Source organism: Apiospora kogelbergensis, assembly GCF_038363985.1.
Source record: "Apiospora kogelbergensis strain CBS 113332 chromosome Unknown utg000006l_segment0_segment0, whole genome shotgun sequence".
Taxonomy (NCBI): domain Eukaryota; kingdom Fungi; phylum Ascomycota; class Sordariomycetes; order Amphisphaeriales; family Apiosporaceae; genus Apiospora; species Apiospora kogelbergensis.
This window is the reverse complement of record NW_027117423.1, coordinates 3,332,083-3,353,690: the sequence shown is the minus strand read 5'-3', so window position 1 is coordinate 3,353,690 and position 21,608 is coordinate 3,332,083. Positions and strand designations below refer to the sequence as shown.

The following is a 21,608-nucleotide window of genomic DNA, read 5'->3' as shown; positions in this document are numbered from 1 at the left end:
TAATATATTATCTTTATTTAATAAAATAAATAGAAACCTTTAAAGATTCCTTATTTAAATTAAAGTTTATTAAAAATTCTATAAAGGGACGTTTAAGGACTTAATTTAAAAAGTTATTTATATAATTTCTTTCCTTAAAAGAAAGGCTTTATTATAATTTAAACTTTATTTAAATGAATTTATAAAATATCATTAATAAATTAAATTATATTATATCGAAATATAATAAATCTTTAATAATTATAATAGCTTTAAAGATATTTTTAAATTATTTTTTTAAAATTCTAATAAAAAGTAATAAATTAAAAAAGAGCTTAAATATTTTCGATAAAAAGGATTTATTATAATATATATTATCGAATTCCGATATATCTTAATTCGTTTAAATTTTATTAAAGATATTAAAATTATAATATATTATTAAAGTTTAAAGGAAGAAATTAAAGGCGAACTTAATTACTTAAACGCTTTAATTACTTTCCTCGTATATATAAAACTTATTATTAAAATCGATATACATTTATATAAACGATATTATAAAAAATAAAATAAATAACTTTAATAAAGCGAACGAGCTAAAGTTAATATAAGACGATTACGTTAATAAATTAATATTTAAATTAAAGTAATTATTATATATAAATATTATAATAAATTTATAAACTTTAATATTATTAAATATAATAAAAATAATAAAAAGTAAAATATTATTTATTATAATTATTAAAAAAAGGGATATTATATTAAGGAATATTAAAAATTAAAGAAAGAATTTTAATATATTTTAAAAAGATAATAAATTAATATTATTAAAAGCGAGATTACCTTTATAACGATTATTAAAGGAAATAATATTAATAATATATTAAATATACCTTATAATAACTTATTTTAAATAATTTATTATAATAATAAATATATTATATATTTAATAAATAAGGAAGGTATTAAATAATTCTCGAAAGCTTTAAAAGGTAAAAAGAATTATAATCGAGCCTTTATAATAATTAATTAAGAATTTATACTCGTTTATACTTTAGAAATTAACGATTCTAATAATAATAAGGAGATAATTAAATAAAAATAATAAATTAATAATCCTTAATAATTAATCGAGATATTTATAAATAAATTTATAAACGAGATTATTAAATTAAGGGATTTAAGAATCGATAAGTAGCTAGCTATCCCGGATATCCCTTACCTCGATTCGAGGCATTTATATTAAGTATTTATTATAACTAGGTTTAATTAAGGAATTATTAATAATTATATTATAAGTAATAACCTTTATATTACCCTTATAAATAAAGTATACTTTATCCTTTTATAAATCTTATATATATATAATATATATATTAAATACTTTATAAAAAAATTTAAAAATAAGTAATTTCTTTAATAAATTAATAAACGAGTTATTATATAATTATATTTAAATTATATAATTAAAAAGATTAAAATAATAATTTTAAATAAATATTAAATATATTTATTAATATAAAAAAATTTATAATAATTATAATAATATTATTTAAAAGGACGGGATTAAAGAGAATACTTTAAGGATTAATACCTTAAATATATTTAAGAAAAATCGCGGGTTTATAAATATTTAAAATAAAGTATTTAATATTTTTAAAAAATATAAATATATAAAAATATTAATAAAACTTAATAAACTTAATAAACTTTTAAATTTTTAAACGAATTAAAATCTTAAATATTAAAGTTAACGTTATATATAAATAAAGGCTTTAATATACCTCCTTTAATATATTAAAAAATACTTTATAAAGAAGAAAAAAGATAACAATAATAATAAAATTAATCGTAAAAGCTTATTATTTATATAAAATTATATTAATCGAGAAATAATTATTATTAAATATAAAGGGATAATATTTAACGAGATTAAATAAATCTTTATATATAATAATAAATAATTAAAATATTTATAATTATATTATATTAATAATTAAAATTAAAGGAATTATTATATAAATATTATTAAATTATAAAGCGTAAAGTAATTATATTTTATTATAAATCGTTAATTATTTAAAATTAAATTAATAAAAAAAGGATACTTTATATCGACTTAAGATTATTAATAAAGGATTTATAACTTATAATAATAAAGAAATATAAAAGGAAGTCGCGAACTTTTTAATTAATATTAAAGGATGTTATAAACGAATTATATATAATATTATAAATATTATAAAATATAATATAATTTTAAAGATACCTTAATTATAGGTAAATAATTTTAAAATTAATTAAAAAATAAGTTAACTTTAATAAAATATATTAAAAAAAGGTTTAATTAATAAATAACGATTTAAAAAACGACCTTTTAATAAACTTAAAGTATTTAAAGTATATATTATTATTAAAGAACTTAAGCCGAATATTATAATAATTGTACTTAAAGAATATTAATAATTTATAAACCTCTTTAATAAAAAATTAAAGATAAACTTACCGCTTTATATATAATAAGATTATAAAATACCCTTTAAAGATAAAAAGGAACCCCTATTTATATTTATATATAAATTTAATTAAAAATATAAATAAATCTTTAAGGATTATATTATAAAGAATTTAAAAAAAGGAGTTATTCGATTATTTATATTATTTATAAAGTTCTTAATTCTTTTTATTTTAAAGAAAAGTAAAGATAGAATATTTAAATAATATATATATATTAATTATTAGAAATTTAATAAAATAATTATTAAAAACCGATACCCTCTACCTTTAATTAATAATTTATAAAATAAATTATTATATATTAAAATCTTTATAATATTTAACCTTTTTAATATATATAACTTAATCCGTATTAAAGAAAGAGAGGAATAAAAATCCGTATTTTAAATTAAATATAAATATTTTAAATATTAAATTATATTATTTAATTTAATTAATATATTAATTAACTTTTAATTTATAATTAATTATATATTATAAGAATATTTTAATAAATTCGTTATAATATACCTTAATAATATCTTTATTTATTTTAAAGATAAAGAATAATATAAAGAATATATAAAGTTAATATTTTAAAAGTTATAAAATATTAATTTATTAATTAATTTAAAGAAAAGCGAGTTTTATTAAATATAGGTTACTTTTTATAAAATATATTATATCTTTAAGAGAAATTTAAATAAAACTTTTTAAAGTATTAATAATTAAGGAATAATCGATATTTATAAGCGTTATAAAAATTAAGTTTTTTTTAAAATTAATTAATTATTATTGAATCTTTATCTTTAAATTTAATAAATTAATAATATTTTTAATAAATTTAATTAAAAAGGATATATTATTTAAATAAATTAATAAAGAAAAAGAAGCTTTTTAAATTATAAAGGAATAAATTATTAATAAATTAATATTTTATATAATAAACTTTATTAAACTTTTTAAAGTTAAGATTAATATATTAAATTATATAATCGAAAGTTAATTAGATTAATAAAATAATAATAAGAAATTATACTTTATTATATTCTTTTTAAAAAAGTTAAATAAATTAAAGTTTAATTATTAAATATATAATAAAGAGTTAATAATTATTATTAAAGCTTTTAAAAAATAACGATATTATTTTAACGAAATTGAGGAATTAATAAAGGTTTATATTAATTATAAAAATTTAATTATATTTATTATTATTAAAGAGTTAAATAAATAATAAATATAATAATCCGAGTTTTTATTAAAATTTAATTTCGTTATTATTTATTATAAAGGGAATAATAATAAAAAGGTTAATACCTTTAATAAATAATTAAATTATTATAAAGAAATTTTATTAAAGATTTAAATTATCTTTATATATAATAATAACGATAACTTTATATTATTATAATATTTAAATATAATTAACTATATTTAATATAATAATAAATAAATTATATATTTTCGGGAATATTATAAATAAATAAATATAATTACTTTATAATTATTATATAAAGTATTAAGGAATAAATTTATATATTATTAAAATAAAATTTTTATTTTTAAGTAATATTAATAAGAATTTATTTAAAAGTTTTATTTATATTTTATATATAAATATTAAAAGGTATTTAAAATATAAAAAGTAAATTACACGGTTATTTAATTATAAAAGTTTAAAGAATTAAGTTATATAAATTATTAATAAATATAATTTATATAATAAAGTTAAAGTTATATAATATTAATTATATAAAGAATTATAACTTATATTATTTTTAAATAAAGTATAAAAAATAATTATATTTAACTTTATTATTAAATTACCTTTATTAATAAAGTTATTAATTAAAATTAAATATAATAATATATTAATAATTATAAATAAATTTATAAAATATATTTATTTCTTTTTATATAAAGAGTTTAATAATATTAACGACTTTATATATATATTCTTTAAAATAATTATTAATTAATACGAATTATTAAAAATAATTATTTTTAATTAAAATAAGTTATTTATTATTAAATTTTAAAAATTATTTATAATATAATTAAGTATAAAATATAAATTATTTATAGCTTATTACTTATAAATAAATAAATAAATTAAATAAATAAATTAAATTTTATAATAATATTTATAATATTATATTAATTATAAATAAAATAATTAAATAATATTATTATTTATAATATAATTTATATATAATAATATAAATAACGAAATTATATATATTTTATTATTTTAAGCGAATTATAAATATAATTTAAAGATTATTAAATAACCTTTAAAAGGAGAATTAATATTAATTATAATTATATAAATTAAGAAATTAAAAGAACGTTAAACTACTTTATAATAAAATCTTATCTTTCTTTAAAAATAAATAAAGAAATATATTAATTATATTAAATTAAAGGGATTAATTTTTAAAAAGGGAGAAAAAGTTTATCTTTTATAATATAATATTAAAATTAAATAATTTAATAATAAATTAAACTTTAAAAAGATTAAATTATTTTAAAAATTAATTATTAATTATTATTATTTAAAATAATATAGATATATTTTATATTTTATATTTTATTATTTAAATTAATCCTTTAAAATATAAAAATTAATATATAATTAAAAATTAAAATAAATTAATATAAATATAAAATCGAAAAGATTATTAATAAATAAAAAAAACGGATAAGGTTTTTAATATTTTATTTAATAAAAAAGATATTTATTAAAAAATAATATTTAAAAATTTAAAAAATATTTAAAAAACGTAATTAAGGAATTTTAAAAGTTTAAAAAATAATCCTAAACTCGGTTAATAATAATAGCTCTAACGGAACGTTAGAATATACCTTATCCTAATCGAAAGAAAAACTTAATAATAGCTCAGGAGTAGCCCTAAATAACGGTTCGGCCGTTACCTTCTAGCGAGCCTCCTCTTTAACCTCTTCCCGCTCTACACGCTCCAGCTCCTTAACGGAATTAAAGCTACGCTAAACCGCCCGCATTATCTTCTCGAACTATAGCTTCTTCTATTTCCGAAGATACTATACCTTCGCGTCTATCTCCCGGCGACGCTCCTTAACCTCCTTAATCTTAACCTCCAGCTTTGAGTATTAAAGGGGCGGCGTTTATTAAGACCTTTATAGAAAACCCTATATTATAACTCGATTAATAATTAATAATATATTTATTATAATAAAATAAATTATTTAAAAAGATATAATAAATAAAATTATAATAAATATAATAAGAATAATTATTTAATATTTTTATTAAATTCTTAAAGATAATTTATATAAAAAAGTTATAAATATAAAACTTTTTAATTTTAAAATATTTTAATATATAATACTTTTTAATATAATTAAATATTATAATAAATAAATATTATAATAAAAATAGGAAAAAAAGGAATTTATTAAAAATTTAAAGAAAGGAAGAAATAAAGGTATTTATAAAATTTAATACTTTAAAGATAAAGTAATTAAAAAAGGGAGGATAATATTATAACCTAGTTTAATTATATAGTTTAAAACCTATAAATTTATTAATATAAAATTATTATACCTTAATTAAGTTATAATATTATCGATATCCTTAAAGTTAATATAAATATATTTATATTTTATAATTAATCGCTATTTAATAAAATATTAACCTTAATAATTAGAAAATAAATAAATATCCTTATAAAGAAAGATTAAGGGTAAAGGTTATATAATAGATTTTAAGATTATATTAAAATTTTAAAATCTAGATTTTAAAGATTTCACAAGATCTATAAAATCCTAAGGAATTAATAAAGGAGGGATTAAATATATAATTATAAACGTTTCCTATATATTTTATATAAATACTCTTTACTTTAATAATTAATCTAAATATTAATCTTAATTTATTAATAAAATATATTACTTTAATAATTTTATTATAAATATCCTTAAATTCTATAATTAATTATAGTTAAATTACGGTTATTATTTATTATATTAATAAATACTTATTTATTATATACTTAAATACTCTCTTATATTATTAAATATAAACCCTATACGTTTTATTAAGGTTTCTATTAAACCCTTAATAATATTCGTTATATAAAGGTTATAATTCTAATTATAAACTTAATTATACGTTATTAATTAAATTTTATATTAAAATATAAAGTTAAATACCGAAAAGTATATTAATTTTAAAAATAATAAATACGAAATAAAATATTTATTATTTAAAAAATATATCAGAAATTTAAGAATAAGAAAATTAAAACCGTAATTAAATCGTTTATTAAATCTTAATTAAAAAAAATTAAAGCTTATACCGAAAAGCTTAAAAACTTTTAAAGCTTAATAAAAATAATAAAAATTAAAAGTTAAAAAATAATATAATAAAACATTACGTTTATTATTAATAAAGCTATAATATTAAAAAGGAAAGTCGATACTTTTAATAAAAAATCCTTTTAAACCTTTAGAAATATTATTAAACGCTTCAATAACTTTTAACTTTAAATTAGAATTTAATACTTTTATTAATTACCCGTTATTTATTAAAAACGAAATAATTTAAACTCTTTTTTATTTTAAATTATATAAAACCTTTAAACTTTTAGAAATTTTAAATTATATCTTTTAAATTTTAATAAATATTTTTATATTAATATTATACCTATTATTTAATTATTACTTTTTTCGAGATATTTACCTTTTTAAAAATTTTATTATAATAATCTTAAAAAAACTAAATAAAAATAAATATAATACAGCGAAATATTTTAAACTTATTATTTTATTAAAAGATATTAATAAAACTTTAAAATCTATTATTAGAAAATAGATAAGTTATTAGATTAATATTTTTTATTTTTTATTATATAATTATATTAAAGCTTATAAAATAAAATTAATCGAATAAGTTATTTATATTTTTTTAAAAGAAATTTATAAAGCTTATAATTTTATTAATAAAAATAAATATTTAATAATTACGTTATTAATATTAAACGTTTTAAAAGTATTTAATAATATTAATTATATAAAATTTATTAATTATTTTATTTATAACGGCTTTTTAATACACGTAGTTTTTTAAATTTAAAATTAATTAAAAAATCGTTATATAAAGCTTAAATTATTAAAAAATAAATTCGATTAAATTATATAAAATTATAGAATTTTTTAAAAGTTTATTATTTTTATTATTATTATAATCTTTTTATAATATAAACTTTATTAACGAACTTTTAAAGGAAGGTATTATTATAATAAATATAATTAATACGGTAGTATAAGGGTTATTTTAAAGGACGTTTTAAAAGACGTTTTAAGGGACGCCCTCGACGTAGGTATTTTAATAATTATTAGTATTAATACCAGTAATAGCTTATTACCGGGTAATTTATAAGATACGTTATTAAATAATTTATAAAGTAATACTCGAGTATTAATTATAGCTTAAATTAATAATATAGGTATTTTAATCGTTAAATATAATATTATAAATAATTATAAAATATTAAAAATAATATATAATAAGGTAATAATATAAATAATAAAATATAATTATATTTTTATATTAATAATATATAAGTTAATATATTTTCGAATAAAATAAGCTATAATTAAAAATATATTTAATAAAAATATAATATTTATTATTAAAATAAATATATAAATTATTATAAGCCTTAATAATTCTTTATTAAAAAATATATTTAAATATTTAAATATAAATTTATTAAACTAGTTAATAAGTTTTAATACCTCGGCGTTTAATTTAATCCGGGTTTTTTATAATATTACTATATAATAATTATTATTATTAAAGTTCGGAAATCGATTTTCGGTTTTAAAGTTACTTTTAACGTTTATTAAAAATATAATACTTTATAACTCCGATAATTATATTAAATAATAATAATACCATAAATTATATATTATAATATAATATAATATTAATTATATATAAAAGTTTTCCGAAAAGGTATTATAAAATAATATTTAATTATTTTAAATCGATTATAATAAAAAGCTTTATAAATAATTACGAGTAGTTTACGAATTATTATATAGCTAACGATATACGTTAATATATATATATTTTTAATTAAATAATAACTTTTTTTAACGAATTATATAATATATTTTTAATTATATTTTAACCCTTTAATACTTAATTACGATATATTAACTTTTAATATAACTCGTAAAATTTATTAACGATCCTTTTTTATATATTTTATTAAATATTACGAATAATATTATGAAATATAATTATTATTTAAAATTATTTATTTATTTATTATTAAATTTTAATAAAACCGAGTTATAATAATAATTAAAAAAAGAAAAAAAACCGGTAAAACTTATTATAATATTATAATAAAAAGATTCGAGGTTAAATTATTAATTTTTTATATAAACGGTAATAAATATAACGGCGGGATTAAAGTAACGATCTATTTATTAATATAAAATATAATTTTATTAAAAAAATTAAAAACGATATATATAAATATTTTAACGTAATTTATAATATATTTAATAAAATTAAAAAGTATTTATATATTTTTAAAAATATTTCTAAATTTTAAAATTTAATAATTTAAATAAATTAATATTTCTATTAATAATTAAATCGTTATCGTTTTTTTATATAATTTAAATATTAATTTAATTAATAGCTTTTAATTTAAATTTTAAAATAGCTTCGAAAACTTTAATATAATAATAAAAAAAGTTTAAATTAATATTTATTACATTTTTATTTATATAAACATTTCCGATAACGAAAAAGTTAATTAACTCGTTAAAAATATCGTTAAAGCGTTAAATTTAATTATTACCGTGATTAAAAAGCGTAAATTATATATATAAGTTATATTTTAATTATAAAGTTTATTATTAACCTTAAAGGCGGATATTATAAAATATATTATAATATACCCTGTTATTTTTAAGCTTATTATTATTATTATTATTACTTATATTATAACATGCTTATTGGCGCCGGCGGCAGCTACCTTAAAACTTACCCTAAAGCCTACCCTAGAACTTACCCGGGAACCGGCCACCGAGATAACGGCGCTAAATTCGGAACTATTTATTTTAAAAATTACCCGGCAGCTTATCCGGTAATTTACCCTAGAGCCGATTATTAAAAAAAAGGCTTAAGTAATATTAACCGCCGCGAGGGTTATTATAAATAAAGTTATATCGTTATTAAAACTTTTTAAATTATTTAAATAACCGGGATAAGCCGTTTTTAAAAAGTTAATATAATTTATTATTAATTAATATTTATTTATTATAATAATTATATAACGTATATTAATTAAAAAAACTATAAATTAATATTAAATTAATAAATAAAAATATATATTTTATGGAAAAATATTATATTATCGTTTATTAAAGCTTAAAAAGCTATATTTTTTAAATATTAAAATTTAAAACGTGTTGTAATAATTATAATTTTATAACTTTAAATTAATAAAATTAACTTTAAAAACTATTTATAATAAATTAAAATAATCGACTTATCGTTTTATAATTATAACGATTATTAAATAATATAATACGTTTTTTTAATTTACCCGTTATATAAAATATTTAAAAAAATATATTTAAACGTTATTTAATTTTAATTAAATAATACTATAACCTTTTACGAATATTTAAATAATTTAAAAGTATTAAAAAATTAAAACTATTATTATATTTATACTTTAAATAGGTTTTTTAATATATTTTATTAAAACTATAATAAAAAATAAATTACTGCCTTAATAACCTTTAAAAAAATCGTTTAAAAAACTTTCGAAAAGCCCCTTAGCGATACTTTTTTACTTAATTCGCGATAAATAATAAACCCTTTAAATTTAATAATTATTATTATTATATTATTATATATAACGATTTAAAAACTATTTTATAAACGCGCGTACGTTATTTTATAACCGCTTAATTTACTTTATAACTTATTTAATAACTTAATTAAAAATAGCCGCGTGCCGCTCCGGAATAATTACCGGGTAGCTCTTAAGTAACTACTTTATAATATACTTAATAACCTATTTAATAATTTACTTAATAGCTTACTTTATACTATCGGGTAACTCTCTTAAGTAATTATTAAATAATATACTTTATATTATTAAGTAATTACTTTATAATTTACCCGGTAATATAATAACGCTTAATTAATTAAGGGTTTTTTTAATATTGAAAACGTTTTTTAAAGCGTTAATTAATAAAAATACTTTATTATAAAAATGTCGCGTACGTATCGTTAAAAGCGATATTTAATTACCGTTAATAAATATTAATAAACTTTTATATATTATCGCTTTAATAAAGCTTATTATAATATAACGTATTAATTTTAAAACCGGTTATTATTTAATAAAACGATTAAAGTAATATATATATTAATTAATTTAAATTATAATATTAAACGTTAATAATCCCGAAATTATATTTAATATAATTTAATTATTTAAATATTAATCTTTTTTATTATTAACTTTTTTTTATTACTTTTATTTACCTAGAAACGCTTTATAACGCGGAATATATTATCGTTATAATCTTATCCTTTTAATAAACTTATCTTTTTTTTTTTATTAAAAAGCGTATTTTATAATTTAAATAATTATAATATATTAAATAACGAATTATAAGCTAGTTAAAAAAACGAGAAAAACGTAATAATATATATAAGGCTTATATAGTAATTTTAAAGCGGTAAACGATAGTAAAAAGCTTAGGATTATAAGGGGTTATAATTTAAAGCTATAAAAGCCTAGGGCCCGAGCTATAAGGGACTAGGGCCTAAGTTTTAATAGGTACCTACCGCGACGAGCGTTAACTAAGGGCTATTAAGGGCCGTATAGGTCGATCCTACGGGTAACGCCCAGTGTATTATAGTAGCCAGTATAGCACCGCAATTTGTATGAGGCCCTGCTTCCGATCGGACTTTAAATTAACTCTCTCTCTCTCTCTTAGAAGGGCTAATTATGGCTTGCAGGTGTGGCTCGGGGACCCAGCCACACGCGCGCATAGACCACTTTAGAGAAGATCTTTCGCGTCCATTTGGATCAGTGCCTTAGAGAGAACACACTGGATACAATCCGCGTTCTAACCCCCATTCGTACCGAATGAACCAGTCTGACATCGAGGAACTCAGCAGGTGGTGCGGAGAGACGACAAGTGGCAGGCGCGTTAGAGTGAATGTCGAACAGGTGACGTTAGACAACAGGCCCAAGTCATTTTATTGAAGCAGACCGGCTATTGGCTGCGTTCGAACCTTGAACGAGTGGACAAGCTGACAATGCGAATAGTGATGTCTAACATACGATTCGAAAGAAGATCGGTCTAGTCCAGCGGGGCGGGCATCAATTCAGTCAAATCACCCGATCTCGCATCGTCATCGTGAACACTCCTGCTGGTGCTTGCGCTCGCACCACAGCCATGGCTTCCAGTTCCGAATCGTACTTGGTGCGTCAGTTGGTATAACAGGCACTCGTGCATAGTCTCTTTAAGGTTTGTATGACATCAATATAAAGTTTAGAGTATGCCGATCTAGGTCCTTCGGGGTTTATAGGTCTATCGAAGGACTTAATGCAATAACACATCATAAAAAATTACATCAAAGTGATTTACACATATCCAAATGGCTGCCGGCTTCCTTAGATGATACAAGAGCTGTCATCGTGAGGGTTTCCCGAAGTCATCAACCTCGGAGAACATACTATATGTATTGCACGAGTTTGCGCAGCTCATTTGTTGCTCTTAACGGATATCAAGCTCTCGAGAACATCCATTCAAGTCATACACACATCACAACCAGGCATTGAATTCCCCCTTTGCGATGGCGTCCAAAGTTGCAGCGTCAGCCATTCAATACATTTACCAATTCGTTTTCACAATGCTGACCACGTTCTAGCCCCGTCCTTACGACACAATACAAGCCGCATCCGACAGAGAGGATGAGAGCAAACCAATGGATGGGTGCGAAGTCACTCAAGATTGGCGAGGTCCCCAAGCCAACCATCACTGCGCCGAAAGATGCCATTGTTCGTATAACACACTGCTGTATCTGTGGCTCTGACTTGCACATGTACGGCGGTGAGATGGACAAGTACATGGAATCAGGAGACATTCTAGGCCATGAAGCGATCGGATACGTTGAGGAAGTTGGACAAGGGGTCGATGGCTTCAAAGCCGGGGACCGTGTTATCATCCTCCCTGTCATCGCTTGTGGTGAGTGTTTCTACTGCCAGAAGGAGCAATACTCGCTTTGCGACAAAACGAACCCGTCCAAGGAGATGGACGACCTGTATGGCCACCGCTTGTCTGGAATATTTGGCTACTCGCACTTGACTGGCGGCTATCCAGGCAACCAGGCCGAATACTGCCGCGTGCCAAATGCCGATCTGGTGCTCTTGCATTGTCCTGAGAACCTACCTGCGAAAAAGGCCCTTGGCCTAGCCGATGTCACTGACACGGCCTGGCACGGTATCGAGCTTGCCGAAGTACGCGAAGGCGACGTCGTGGGCGTCTGGGGCTGCGGGCCTATCGGCCTCTCGATCCAGAAGCTAGCCAAAGAGATCCGCGGCGCCAAGAAGGTGTACGCGGTCGACAAGGATCCGCAGCGGCTAGCCATTGCCGAGTCGCTTGGTATGATCCCTGTGGATGCTAACAAAGTCAAGCCGGACGAGCACATCCTGTCCGCCGAGCCGCACGGTCTCGACCGCGGTATCGAAGCAAGCGGCTTCCGGTCCACCAACTCGGTCACGCACAAGGTCATGAGGGCGACCGGGCTTGAGGGTGACAGCTCTGATACGGTCAGCGAGATAATCAAGGCTACGCGCAAGGGAGGCAACATGGCGTTGATTGGAGATTTCTTCTTCAACACCAACAATTTCCCGATTGGCATGTTGATGGAGAAGACGATCACTCTACGTGGTGGACAACTGATGGCGCAGAAGGTTCGCTACTGTCAATCTATCCCGGCGCCAGTGTTCAGCCAGCTAAACTCTTCCAGTACTACCCATTTCTTCTGAACTTGGTCAAAGAAGGGAAGTACGATCCCTCTTTCGTTTTCACCCACACTGGTAAGTAGTGGCCCTTCCCCAAATCGAAGCCAAGATGTGCTCAAGATCATTTCATGCAGACGATTTCGAGAACTGTCCACAGGAATATGAAAGGCAGTTCAACCATGAAGTACCGGGAGGCATGAAGTCGATCATGGTCACCCCATACGGCCGTAAACTGAACCAGCCGCTGTGAGCGCTGCGAGGAACGTGTTTTGAACCTGGCCACCTATGCGTGTATAATAAATGTTTATCTCTTCTCTTGTTAGATTACTTATATGTATTTCTTCTTTCGCAAATAAAAAAGTCCAGTTTCTGCGGAAAGTATGTCTCGTCGAACCATCTATTAAAAATTTCGACTTGAACAAGTAGCCGATAAATTAAGATGCAACGAGATAGCCTGATAAGCTAGCGAAGAAGTACCTCCTAAAGCCCCTCCCCCCCCACCCCACGATAAGATCGGTAAGATTAATTTATATCTCACAGCTAGTTAAAGAGCTGAATTTATTAGAAGCTAAAAGAAAGATAAAAGTAGCGGTGGGACCTTGAAGAATAGAAGGAAGACTACAGCCGACGCGTTCGCGGCCTGGGGAAGCAGTATTAACTGTTAACTAGAAAGCCGCCGAAGTTTGCGATAAAGCCCTTTAACTACTCTGGATTTTTTCGGTGTTGCGGAAGTGGCATTTCAAGGCCGGAGAACTAAAAAGGGACATATAATACCGAGTATTCCCAGGTCGTTACCGACCCTAGTACTAATTTAGCTCTCTAAGCTCTTATCTATAGGGAGAGCGGATACCGACCTTGTGCAGCAAAGTATCCCAGAAAGGGAAGACGCCGTACTACCGCACGGGCTATACTAAAAAAGGCCTGGATTAAAGCAAAATGGATAAAGACGGTGCTTAGTACTGTATACTACCCTTTATAGACCCTCTTACCGTTTCTCCTTATACCTTCGCTTTACAGGCGTTACTATTTTAAGTTACCTAATTACAATTAATTTTAAACTAGATACCTTAATAAATATACACCTAACCTTTTAATAGCTCGCTCTTATAACTTAATACTTAATTTACTAAAGCTAACCTTCCCTATGCTATCCTATATTTTTTTCATTTCGTTCTTAATTAATAACCTATTTTATATTATACCTAATATATAGGATTCAATATACAGCCTATAGTTATAGCATTCTTACCCGTCTGTATTAGATAAATGGTAGTCGCCCGCTAGCAGGTAGTAAGGCATAACTGCCTATAAGGGCTGAAATAACCCTCGCTATCACTATTATTCCCCTCTATTAAGACGAGGCAGGAGGCTACTACAGTAACGTCCTGGACGATACTTTTGGTCGAAAATACTACCTAAGCTCTCTACAGACAGCATTGTTAATTATATAAATTATCTGCTTAAGCAAGAACCTTCTACTATTAATATTCTTGCCGATATATAAATCGGGGTGACTATTAATAGCTAAACGATTCATTAAGATAGCTATAGACTAACAGATTGCTAGTAGCTAGGAAGACGGAAATAGAATGAATTAATAATTAGCTAACGAGGCTTACACAATTAACTAAATCTATACAATTTTTACCGAGTACATCGCTACTTATATCTTCCTTAATAATAAATATAAGAACCCCGATGATGTACCTAGTAGGGTATATATTAATATAATAGTATTAAAATAGAGAAGGAAAGTCTCTTTAATAAGCAGTAAGAATAGGGACCTTAATAAATAGGGTCCTATTAATACTACCGTATCATACCACCTTCCTATTTAAGAAAATAGGTCCTGTATTAGTTAGTACCCCTAATAGGTACTATTAAATTACCGGGTAAAAAAAATATCTCCGTCCTCGGTAACCTATCTAGTTTATTAATAAAAGTATTTAATACTTTATTTTCTAATAAATTAGACCTTCTTGTTAGTATTGCTATAAAGCTTTCCTTTATTACGCTTAACTAGTTAAAGTAGTTCGTTATAAGTAGGTTTAGATTAAACCTTATAAGGGTAACCGGGTCCTCTTTTAGGAGCGTTAAGGGCTTATTCCTTAAGTTATATTTAGTTACTTACGAGGGCGATTAAAGCCTCGTTTTAGAGTAGTATTAGCTTATAGTTAAATATTTCCTTTATATATTCGCTTCTAAATAATTAAAGGTCTTCCTCTAATTCATTATTAGTATTTATTAATAAGCTCTTTAAAGCTATCGAGGGTATCTTTACGACGCTACGTATTATATTTATAACCCTATCCTTTCTATTTAATTAGGTATTCGAAACCGTCCTTAGTATAATTAAGTCGATAATTAGTTAATATTTTAACTTTATAATAATTGATTCTATCGTTAGAATTATGCTTGAATTGCTTAGTGTTAACTAGTCTAAAGGGAAGTTAAGATTAACGGTAAAGGTTATCTCCTTTAAGAATAGGGGCTAAATATTTTACCGATATAATTAAATAAATCTAAAAACTATTGGGGAAATCGAGCTTATAAATAAATGTATTAACGTATTCTAAAATAGTTTATAATTTAGATCGTTATTACGAAAGCTTTTTAAAAGGTTTACCGGGAAAATAATATCCTTTATAAAGCCTTAAGTATACTTTATCTCTAATAATAAATTAAAGAGGGCGATACTTTATATCGTACCTTTCTTTAACTATAGTAATTACGAAATCTATTATTAAGCGAGCGTCTTATTTTAAATACTCTTATATAAATCGGATATTTATAAATATCTATTCTATTATATTAATATTTATAATTATATTAAGGGGTCCGGGAAATTTATAACCGAAAAGCTATTAATACGGAGTTAATTTAATTATTTTATTATAGGCGCTATTTATATTCTATTATAAATTAAGAAATATATTAATTTATTAACGATCGGGGTAAGCGAAGTTATAATAATAGATAGCGATTTCGATATTTTAATTCTTCCTTTTAGAGAGATTATTAATTTAAAGATATTAAACGGTAATTATTATTAAATGAGTATTAAGTGTCTTTTAAATACCTTTTTAAAAGTCGTTTATAAATTTATAATCCCGATTGGATATAATTCTTTAAAGGATTTCTTAATTAGTTAATATTAATTAAATTATAAAAGTAATAACTTATTCTTCGGTATTATATCGCTCGTTACTAGGGATTAATATAATTCTCTTTAATATAGAATAAAAGATTATTATTAAGTTATTAAATATATTATAATAATCTTTATTACTTTTAAATTATTAAGGAGTTCTTATAAAAGTGATTAATAAGAAAGAGATAATAAAATTTATAATAATTATTTGTATAGGAAGAGGATCTTTATTATAAATAGCTTTATAATTATTAATACTAGGTTATCGGTTAATATAATTAATTCTATAGCTAGGATAGTAAATAATATATTATTTAATTTATCTCTTTTTACTTTTAATTATAAAATTATTTAGATCCTCTAGTATATATTTAGAATTATAATAATACTTATCGTCGTATATAATAATAAATATTTTTTAAACTATATTATATAAGATATAAAGTTTATATTTATATAAATAATCGATATAATATAAGAACTTATCCTTAATTTCGAATAAATATCTAAAATATATAAAGGAATTTATAATTTTATTATTATTAATTAAGCGTTTAAATTCTTAAATAATTTTTTATAAACGGGTATCCGTTTTATAACCGTTAAGAAACTTCTATTTTATAGTATTATTAAGTATTACCTCGTTCTCGATATAATATATATTATTAAAATTAAATTAGACTTTATTAAGGATAGCCGGTTTATTAAACCTCTTATTATTTTAAATAGCTTTAAATCTATTAAATGCGTTAAATATAAAATTAATTCTATTAATAATATAATAGATAATAAATCTATATTATAATAAATAAATAAATATATTAACTATTCTCTTATTAATATAATTAATACTTATTATATTAAAACTTATTTATTTATAAATACCTTTAATAATTAAATAATTAATAAAAATAATTACGGTACCGTTATTAAATTAAATTATTATATATAATCGCTTTAATCTTTAAATTAAATAAATTACCTCTAATTTAAATAGGCTATATCTTAATTTAAGTTTAAATAGGTATTTATTAAAATATATAACCGGTTTAATAATAATAAAAGGAATTAAGGAACCGGGAATTTATTTATACTTCTTATTTAAATAGAAAACTATAATATTAAAGCCTCGCTCTAGGGATCTATTTAATTAAATAAATAAAGTTTAATTAGGATAATAATAGAATAGCGTAGCTTTATTATAAATAGTTTCTTAAATAGCCTCGAATAAAGCTTGTTTAATAACTATTAGCTCGAATATTATTAACTTATAATAAACTATATATTTACCCGGATTACCGTTAACTACTTAGCTTTATTTATAACCTTTAATTAATAATATAATTTTCCGTTTTTATAAAGGTTCCGCGATTTAAATATAATAAGGGATTAGATATCTTAAGAATCTAGAACTATCGAAATATTATTTAAGAGCCTTTAAATTAATTAAAAATATTAAATTACGAAATATAGCGACTCTATCGATAATAGTTCTAAAATTAAAAGTATTAACTTTAAAGCCGAGAAGCTTAATAAAAGGGTAATTAATAAAAAATTTCTTAAAGTTAATAAAGATATTCTTATAATTAAATAAAGAAAAAACTTTCTTTAAATACTCTAAATATTCTTTAATTATTTTTAAATAAATAATAATATTATTAATAAATACTTTATAGAAATTATTGTACTCTTTTAAAATTATATCTATATAACGTTAAATATAAATAAATATATTCCTAAAATCTATTAATATTACTATTAATCGTTCTATACCTCTTAAATTAATAAATATAAAGTGGTTTTAGTAATTGGGATAAACTTAAAATTAATAAAAAATATAATAACATTAATAATAATAATAAAATACTTACTTTAAAATCTTTTAATAACTTTAGTTTAAAGAGGAAAGGGATAATTATTAAAAACGGTTATAGAATTTAAGATTTATAAATCGGTTATAGCTCTAGCCTTTAAGATACCTTTAATATTTCGTTAAATAATAAATAACGGAATAATAAACGGTATTAGCTCTATTACCTACTCTATTCGGTCTTTTTTATAAAAACCGTCGTAAATTTCGTTTAGAATAGTTCTATTTTTATTACTTAAAAGGTAATTACGATTAATTAACTTTTTATTCTATTATCCTTTGATTAAGGGGACCTTTATTTATTAATCCTTTAGAATATTAATATATCCTCTATCTTTTTATATATTAAAGTAATTAGTTAAGATCTTAATTAGCTTTATAATATAGGATTAATTATTTATATAAATATATATCCCTTCTTTAATAACGATTTTAGATATATTAATTAATTTCTTAATTCTAAATATTAAATAAGCTTTATTAAACTTAAGCTTAAATAAGGTATATTCTTTATCTTTATTTAAAGTTAAATAATCCTTAAAATCCTAAAAATCTATAATTAAATTAAAGATTTAATTTAAAAAAAAGTATACTTTTAATATTATTAATTATTATAGGTATTAAATATTAAAGAACTTCTTTTATAATATTTAATAAATTAAGAGTTATATTAAATTTAACGTTTAAATTAATATAAGCTCGGACTTTATTAGATATAGGATCGGGTTAGATTAATATAGGATCGGGCTAAATCGATATAGAATCGAATATTTATAAAATAGATATCTAGGATATAAAATCGGGCGTCGATAATATAAAATCGGGTATTAATAATATAGAAATAAGTATAGCGCTTATTTTATAATTAACGATTAATATTATAACGATTAACGTATTTATATATATATTAGGCGTTATCTTTACTTTAAGAGGGCTATCTTTAAAATTAATAACTACTATTTTAGTAATAGTTATAATAATTATTATAAGGAGTTTAAAGTCTTTTTTTTAAATATTTCTAATATAACTGGTATTTTAATTCTTATAAATTTAATTAACTTTAATATATTTATTAATTATTAATAATTTATTTATTTAATTTTTTATTAAAATTACTTTAATAAATTTAATATTAATAATTATATTAATTATATTTTAATTATTTAAAAGGAAATAAAAGTCTTTTCCTTTAAATAAAGCTTTATATTCTACCGCTATATAAATAGATTTATTTAAAAAAAGAGTTATCTTCTTCTTAATTATAACTTTATAGATATAGGGATATCTTTATATAATAATCTCGAAAGTTATTATAAATTTATAAATTAATAAAGTTATAAGATTATTAGAAAAGTTAATATTAACTTTAAAAGGTCGAAATATTATATTACCTAATAATATATTAAGTTTAAAGTTATTGATTACTTATCTAAATTTAATAATCTTTTAAAATGTAAACTTATTTTTAATATTATAACCTTCGATATATATAGAGAAGGTTACTTATTTAATTAATAGGGTTTTCTTCTTATTAATAATCCGGATCTTAATTTTATATTTTTTAATTATATATTCTAAATTCTTAAAGAATTATTTTCCGATAAAATTCGAGCTAATTCCTATATTAAAGTAAATAAAAATAAAATAAGAATTAGTTATAAAAGTATGAGTACTTATTTTTAAATAAATATATTTAAAAATATTATTATTTCTAACGTTAAGACGATCTCTTATAAGAATAGCGTCTTAAATATAATATTATTTAATATTAGTAAGGTATACTTTATCTTCTATATAAACGTAATTATATTTATAATTAAGTAGAAATTAAATAAAGTTATATACCTTAACGTATAAATAAATATATTTAAATATAAAATTATAAAAATAGAATATATAAATATAATAATAATATATATACTTCTTTAAAGGTATAAAAGAAGGATTATTCTTAATCTTTATATTATTATAACGCTTTTAATAAAGATGTCGTTATTCGGGATTATAGAAATTATCTTTATAATACTTACTATAAATAATACTCTAATTATAAATAGAATTAAAGTAATAAAAAAAGGTTATAAAGGAATTAGAATTATTTAAGGTATTAGAATTATTGGAGTTAAAGGAATTAATTAAATCTATATCGTAAATGAAGTTAATACTCTTTTTAAAATCTTTCGAGTCCCTTTTATAATCTTTAAAATCCTTCTTTTACTCTTTTTTATTATTTAATTTAAACTTAATTATATTTTTTTATTATTTTTATTATATAATTTACCGGTTAATTTATTATAGGGCTTCTGTAATTTAAACTTCCTTTTATTAATATACTTATTCTTTATCTCGCGTTTATATACTTTATAATTAATTCTAAAAATAAATTTATAATCGGACTTAAAATAATCCTAATTAAACTTCTGCTTACTTTTTAACTTAATTATTTTAAAGGTATAAGAATAGAGAATACTTCGTATTTCGCTAACTTTAATTATATATAACACGATATTATCTTTATCCTTAAAGGGAAATAAAAATCGTTAAATCTCTTTATCTATTTAATTATATATCTATTTTAAGATACCGATAGTATTATTATTATCGAAAGCTATAGATTTTATAATTCTTAATAATTTAATTATAGTATTAAAATACCGTTTAAAAGTATTTATATCGTTAGTTAAATCTTTAAGATAAAAGAACGTTTTCGTAAATTTCCGAGCTATAATAGTACCGTTGGGTTAGAAGCGAGCTATAAATACTTTTATAATATAATATAGACCTTATTTCTTAAAACGAATTTAATTAAACTCGGAAACTTTATTATTTTATTAAATTAAAGCTCTACCTCTTAGAAGCGTTTAGAAGAAGGATATAATTTATATAGCCGCGTTACTTATCTTATTACCTTTAATAAAACTACGAATATAAAAGTTAAAAGATAAAGTATTTATAAAGATAATAGTTTTATTATTTTAAACTATTCCCTAATCCTTTAAATCGGGATAATCTAGGTTAAAGACTCTAATATTCTTACGACGGAGCTTAAGAA

At 21.3% G+C, this 21,608-nt stretch overlaps 1 protein-coding gene across 1 annotated transcript; it reads left to right on the top strand.

The window, feature by feature from the left end:
- Window positions 1-12,364: 12,364 nt before the first annotated feature.
- PG998_009898 (NAD-dependent aldehyde dehydrogenase) lies at window positions 12,365-13,785 on the top strand (the record flags this gene model as incomplete). The annotated part of the gene is made up of 4 exons (XM_066876714.1): window positions 12,365-12,384; window positions 12,440-13,484; window positions 13,541-13,610; window positions 13,670-13,785. The coding sequence occupies 4 exons, from the start codon at window positions 12,365-12,367 to the stop codon at window positions 13,783-13,785; spliced, it is 1,251 nt and encodes a 416-aa protein (XP_066728870.1).
- Between the last annotated feature and the right edge of the window lie 7,823 nt (window positions 13,786-21,608).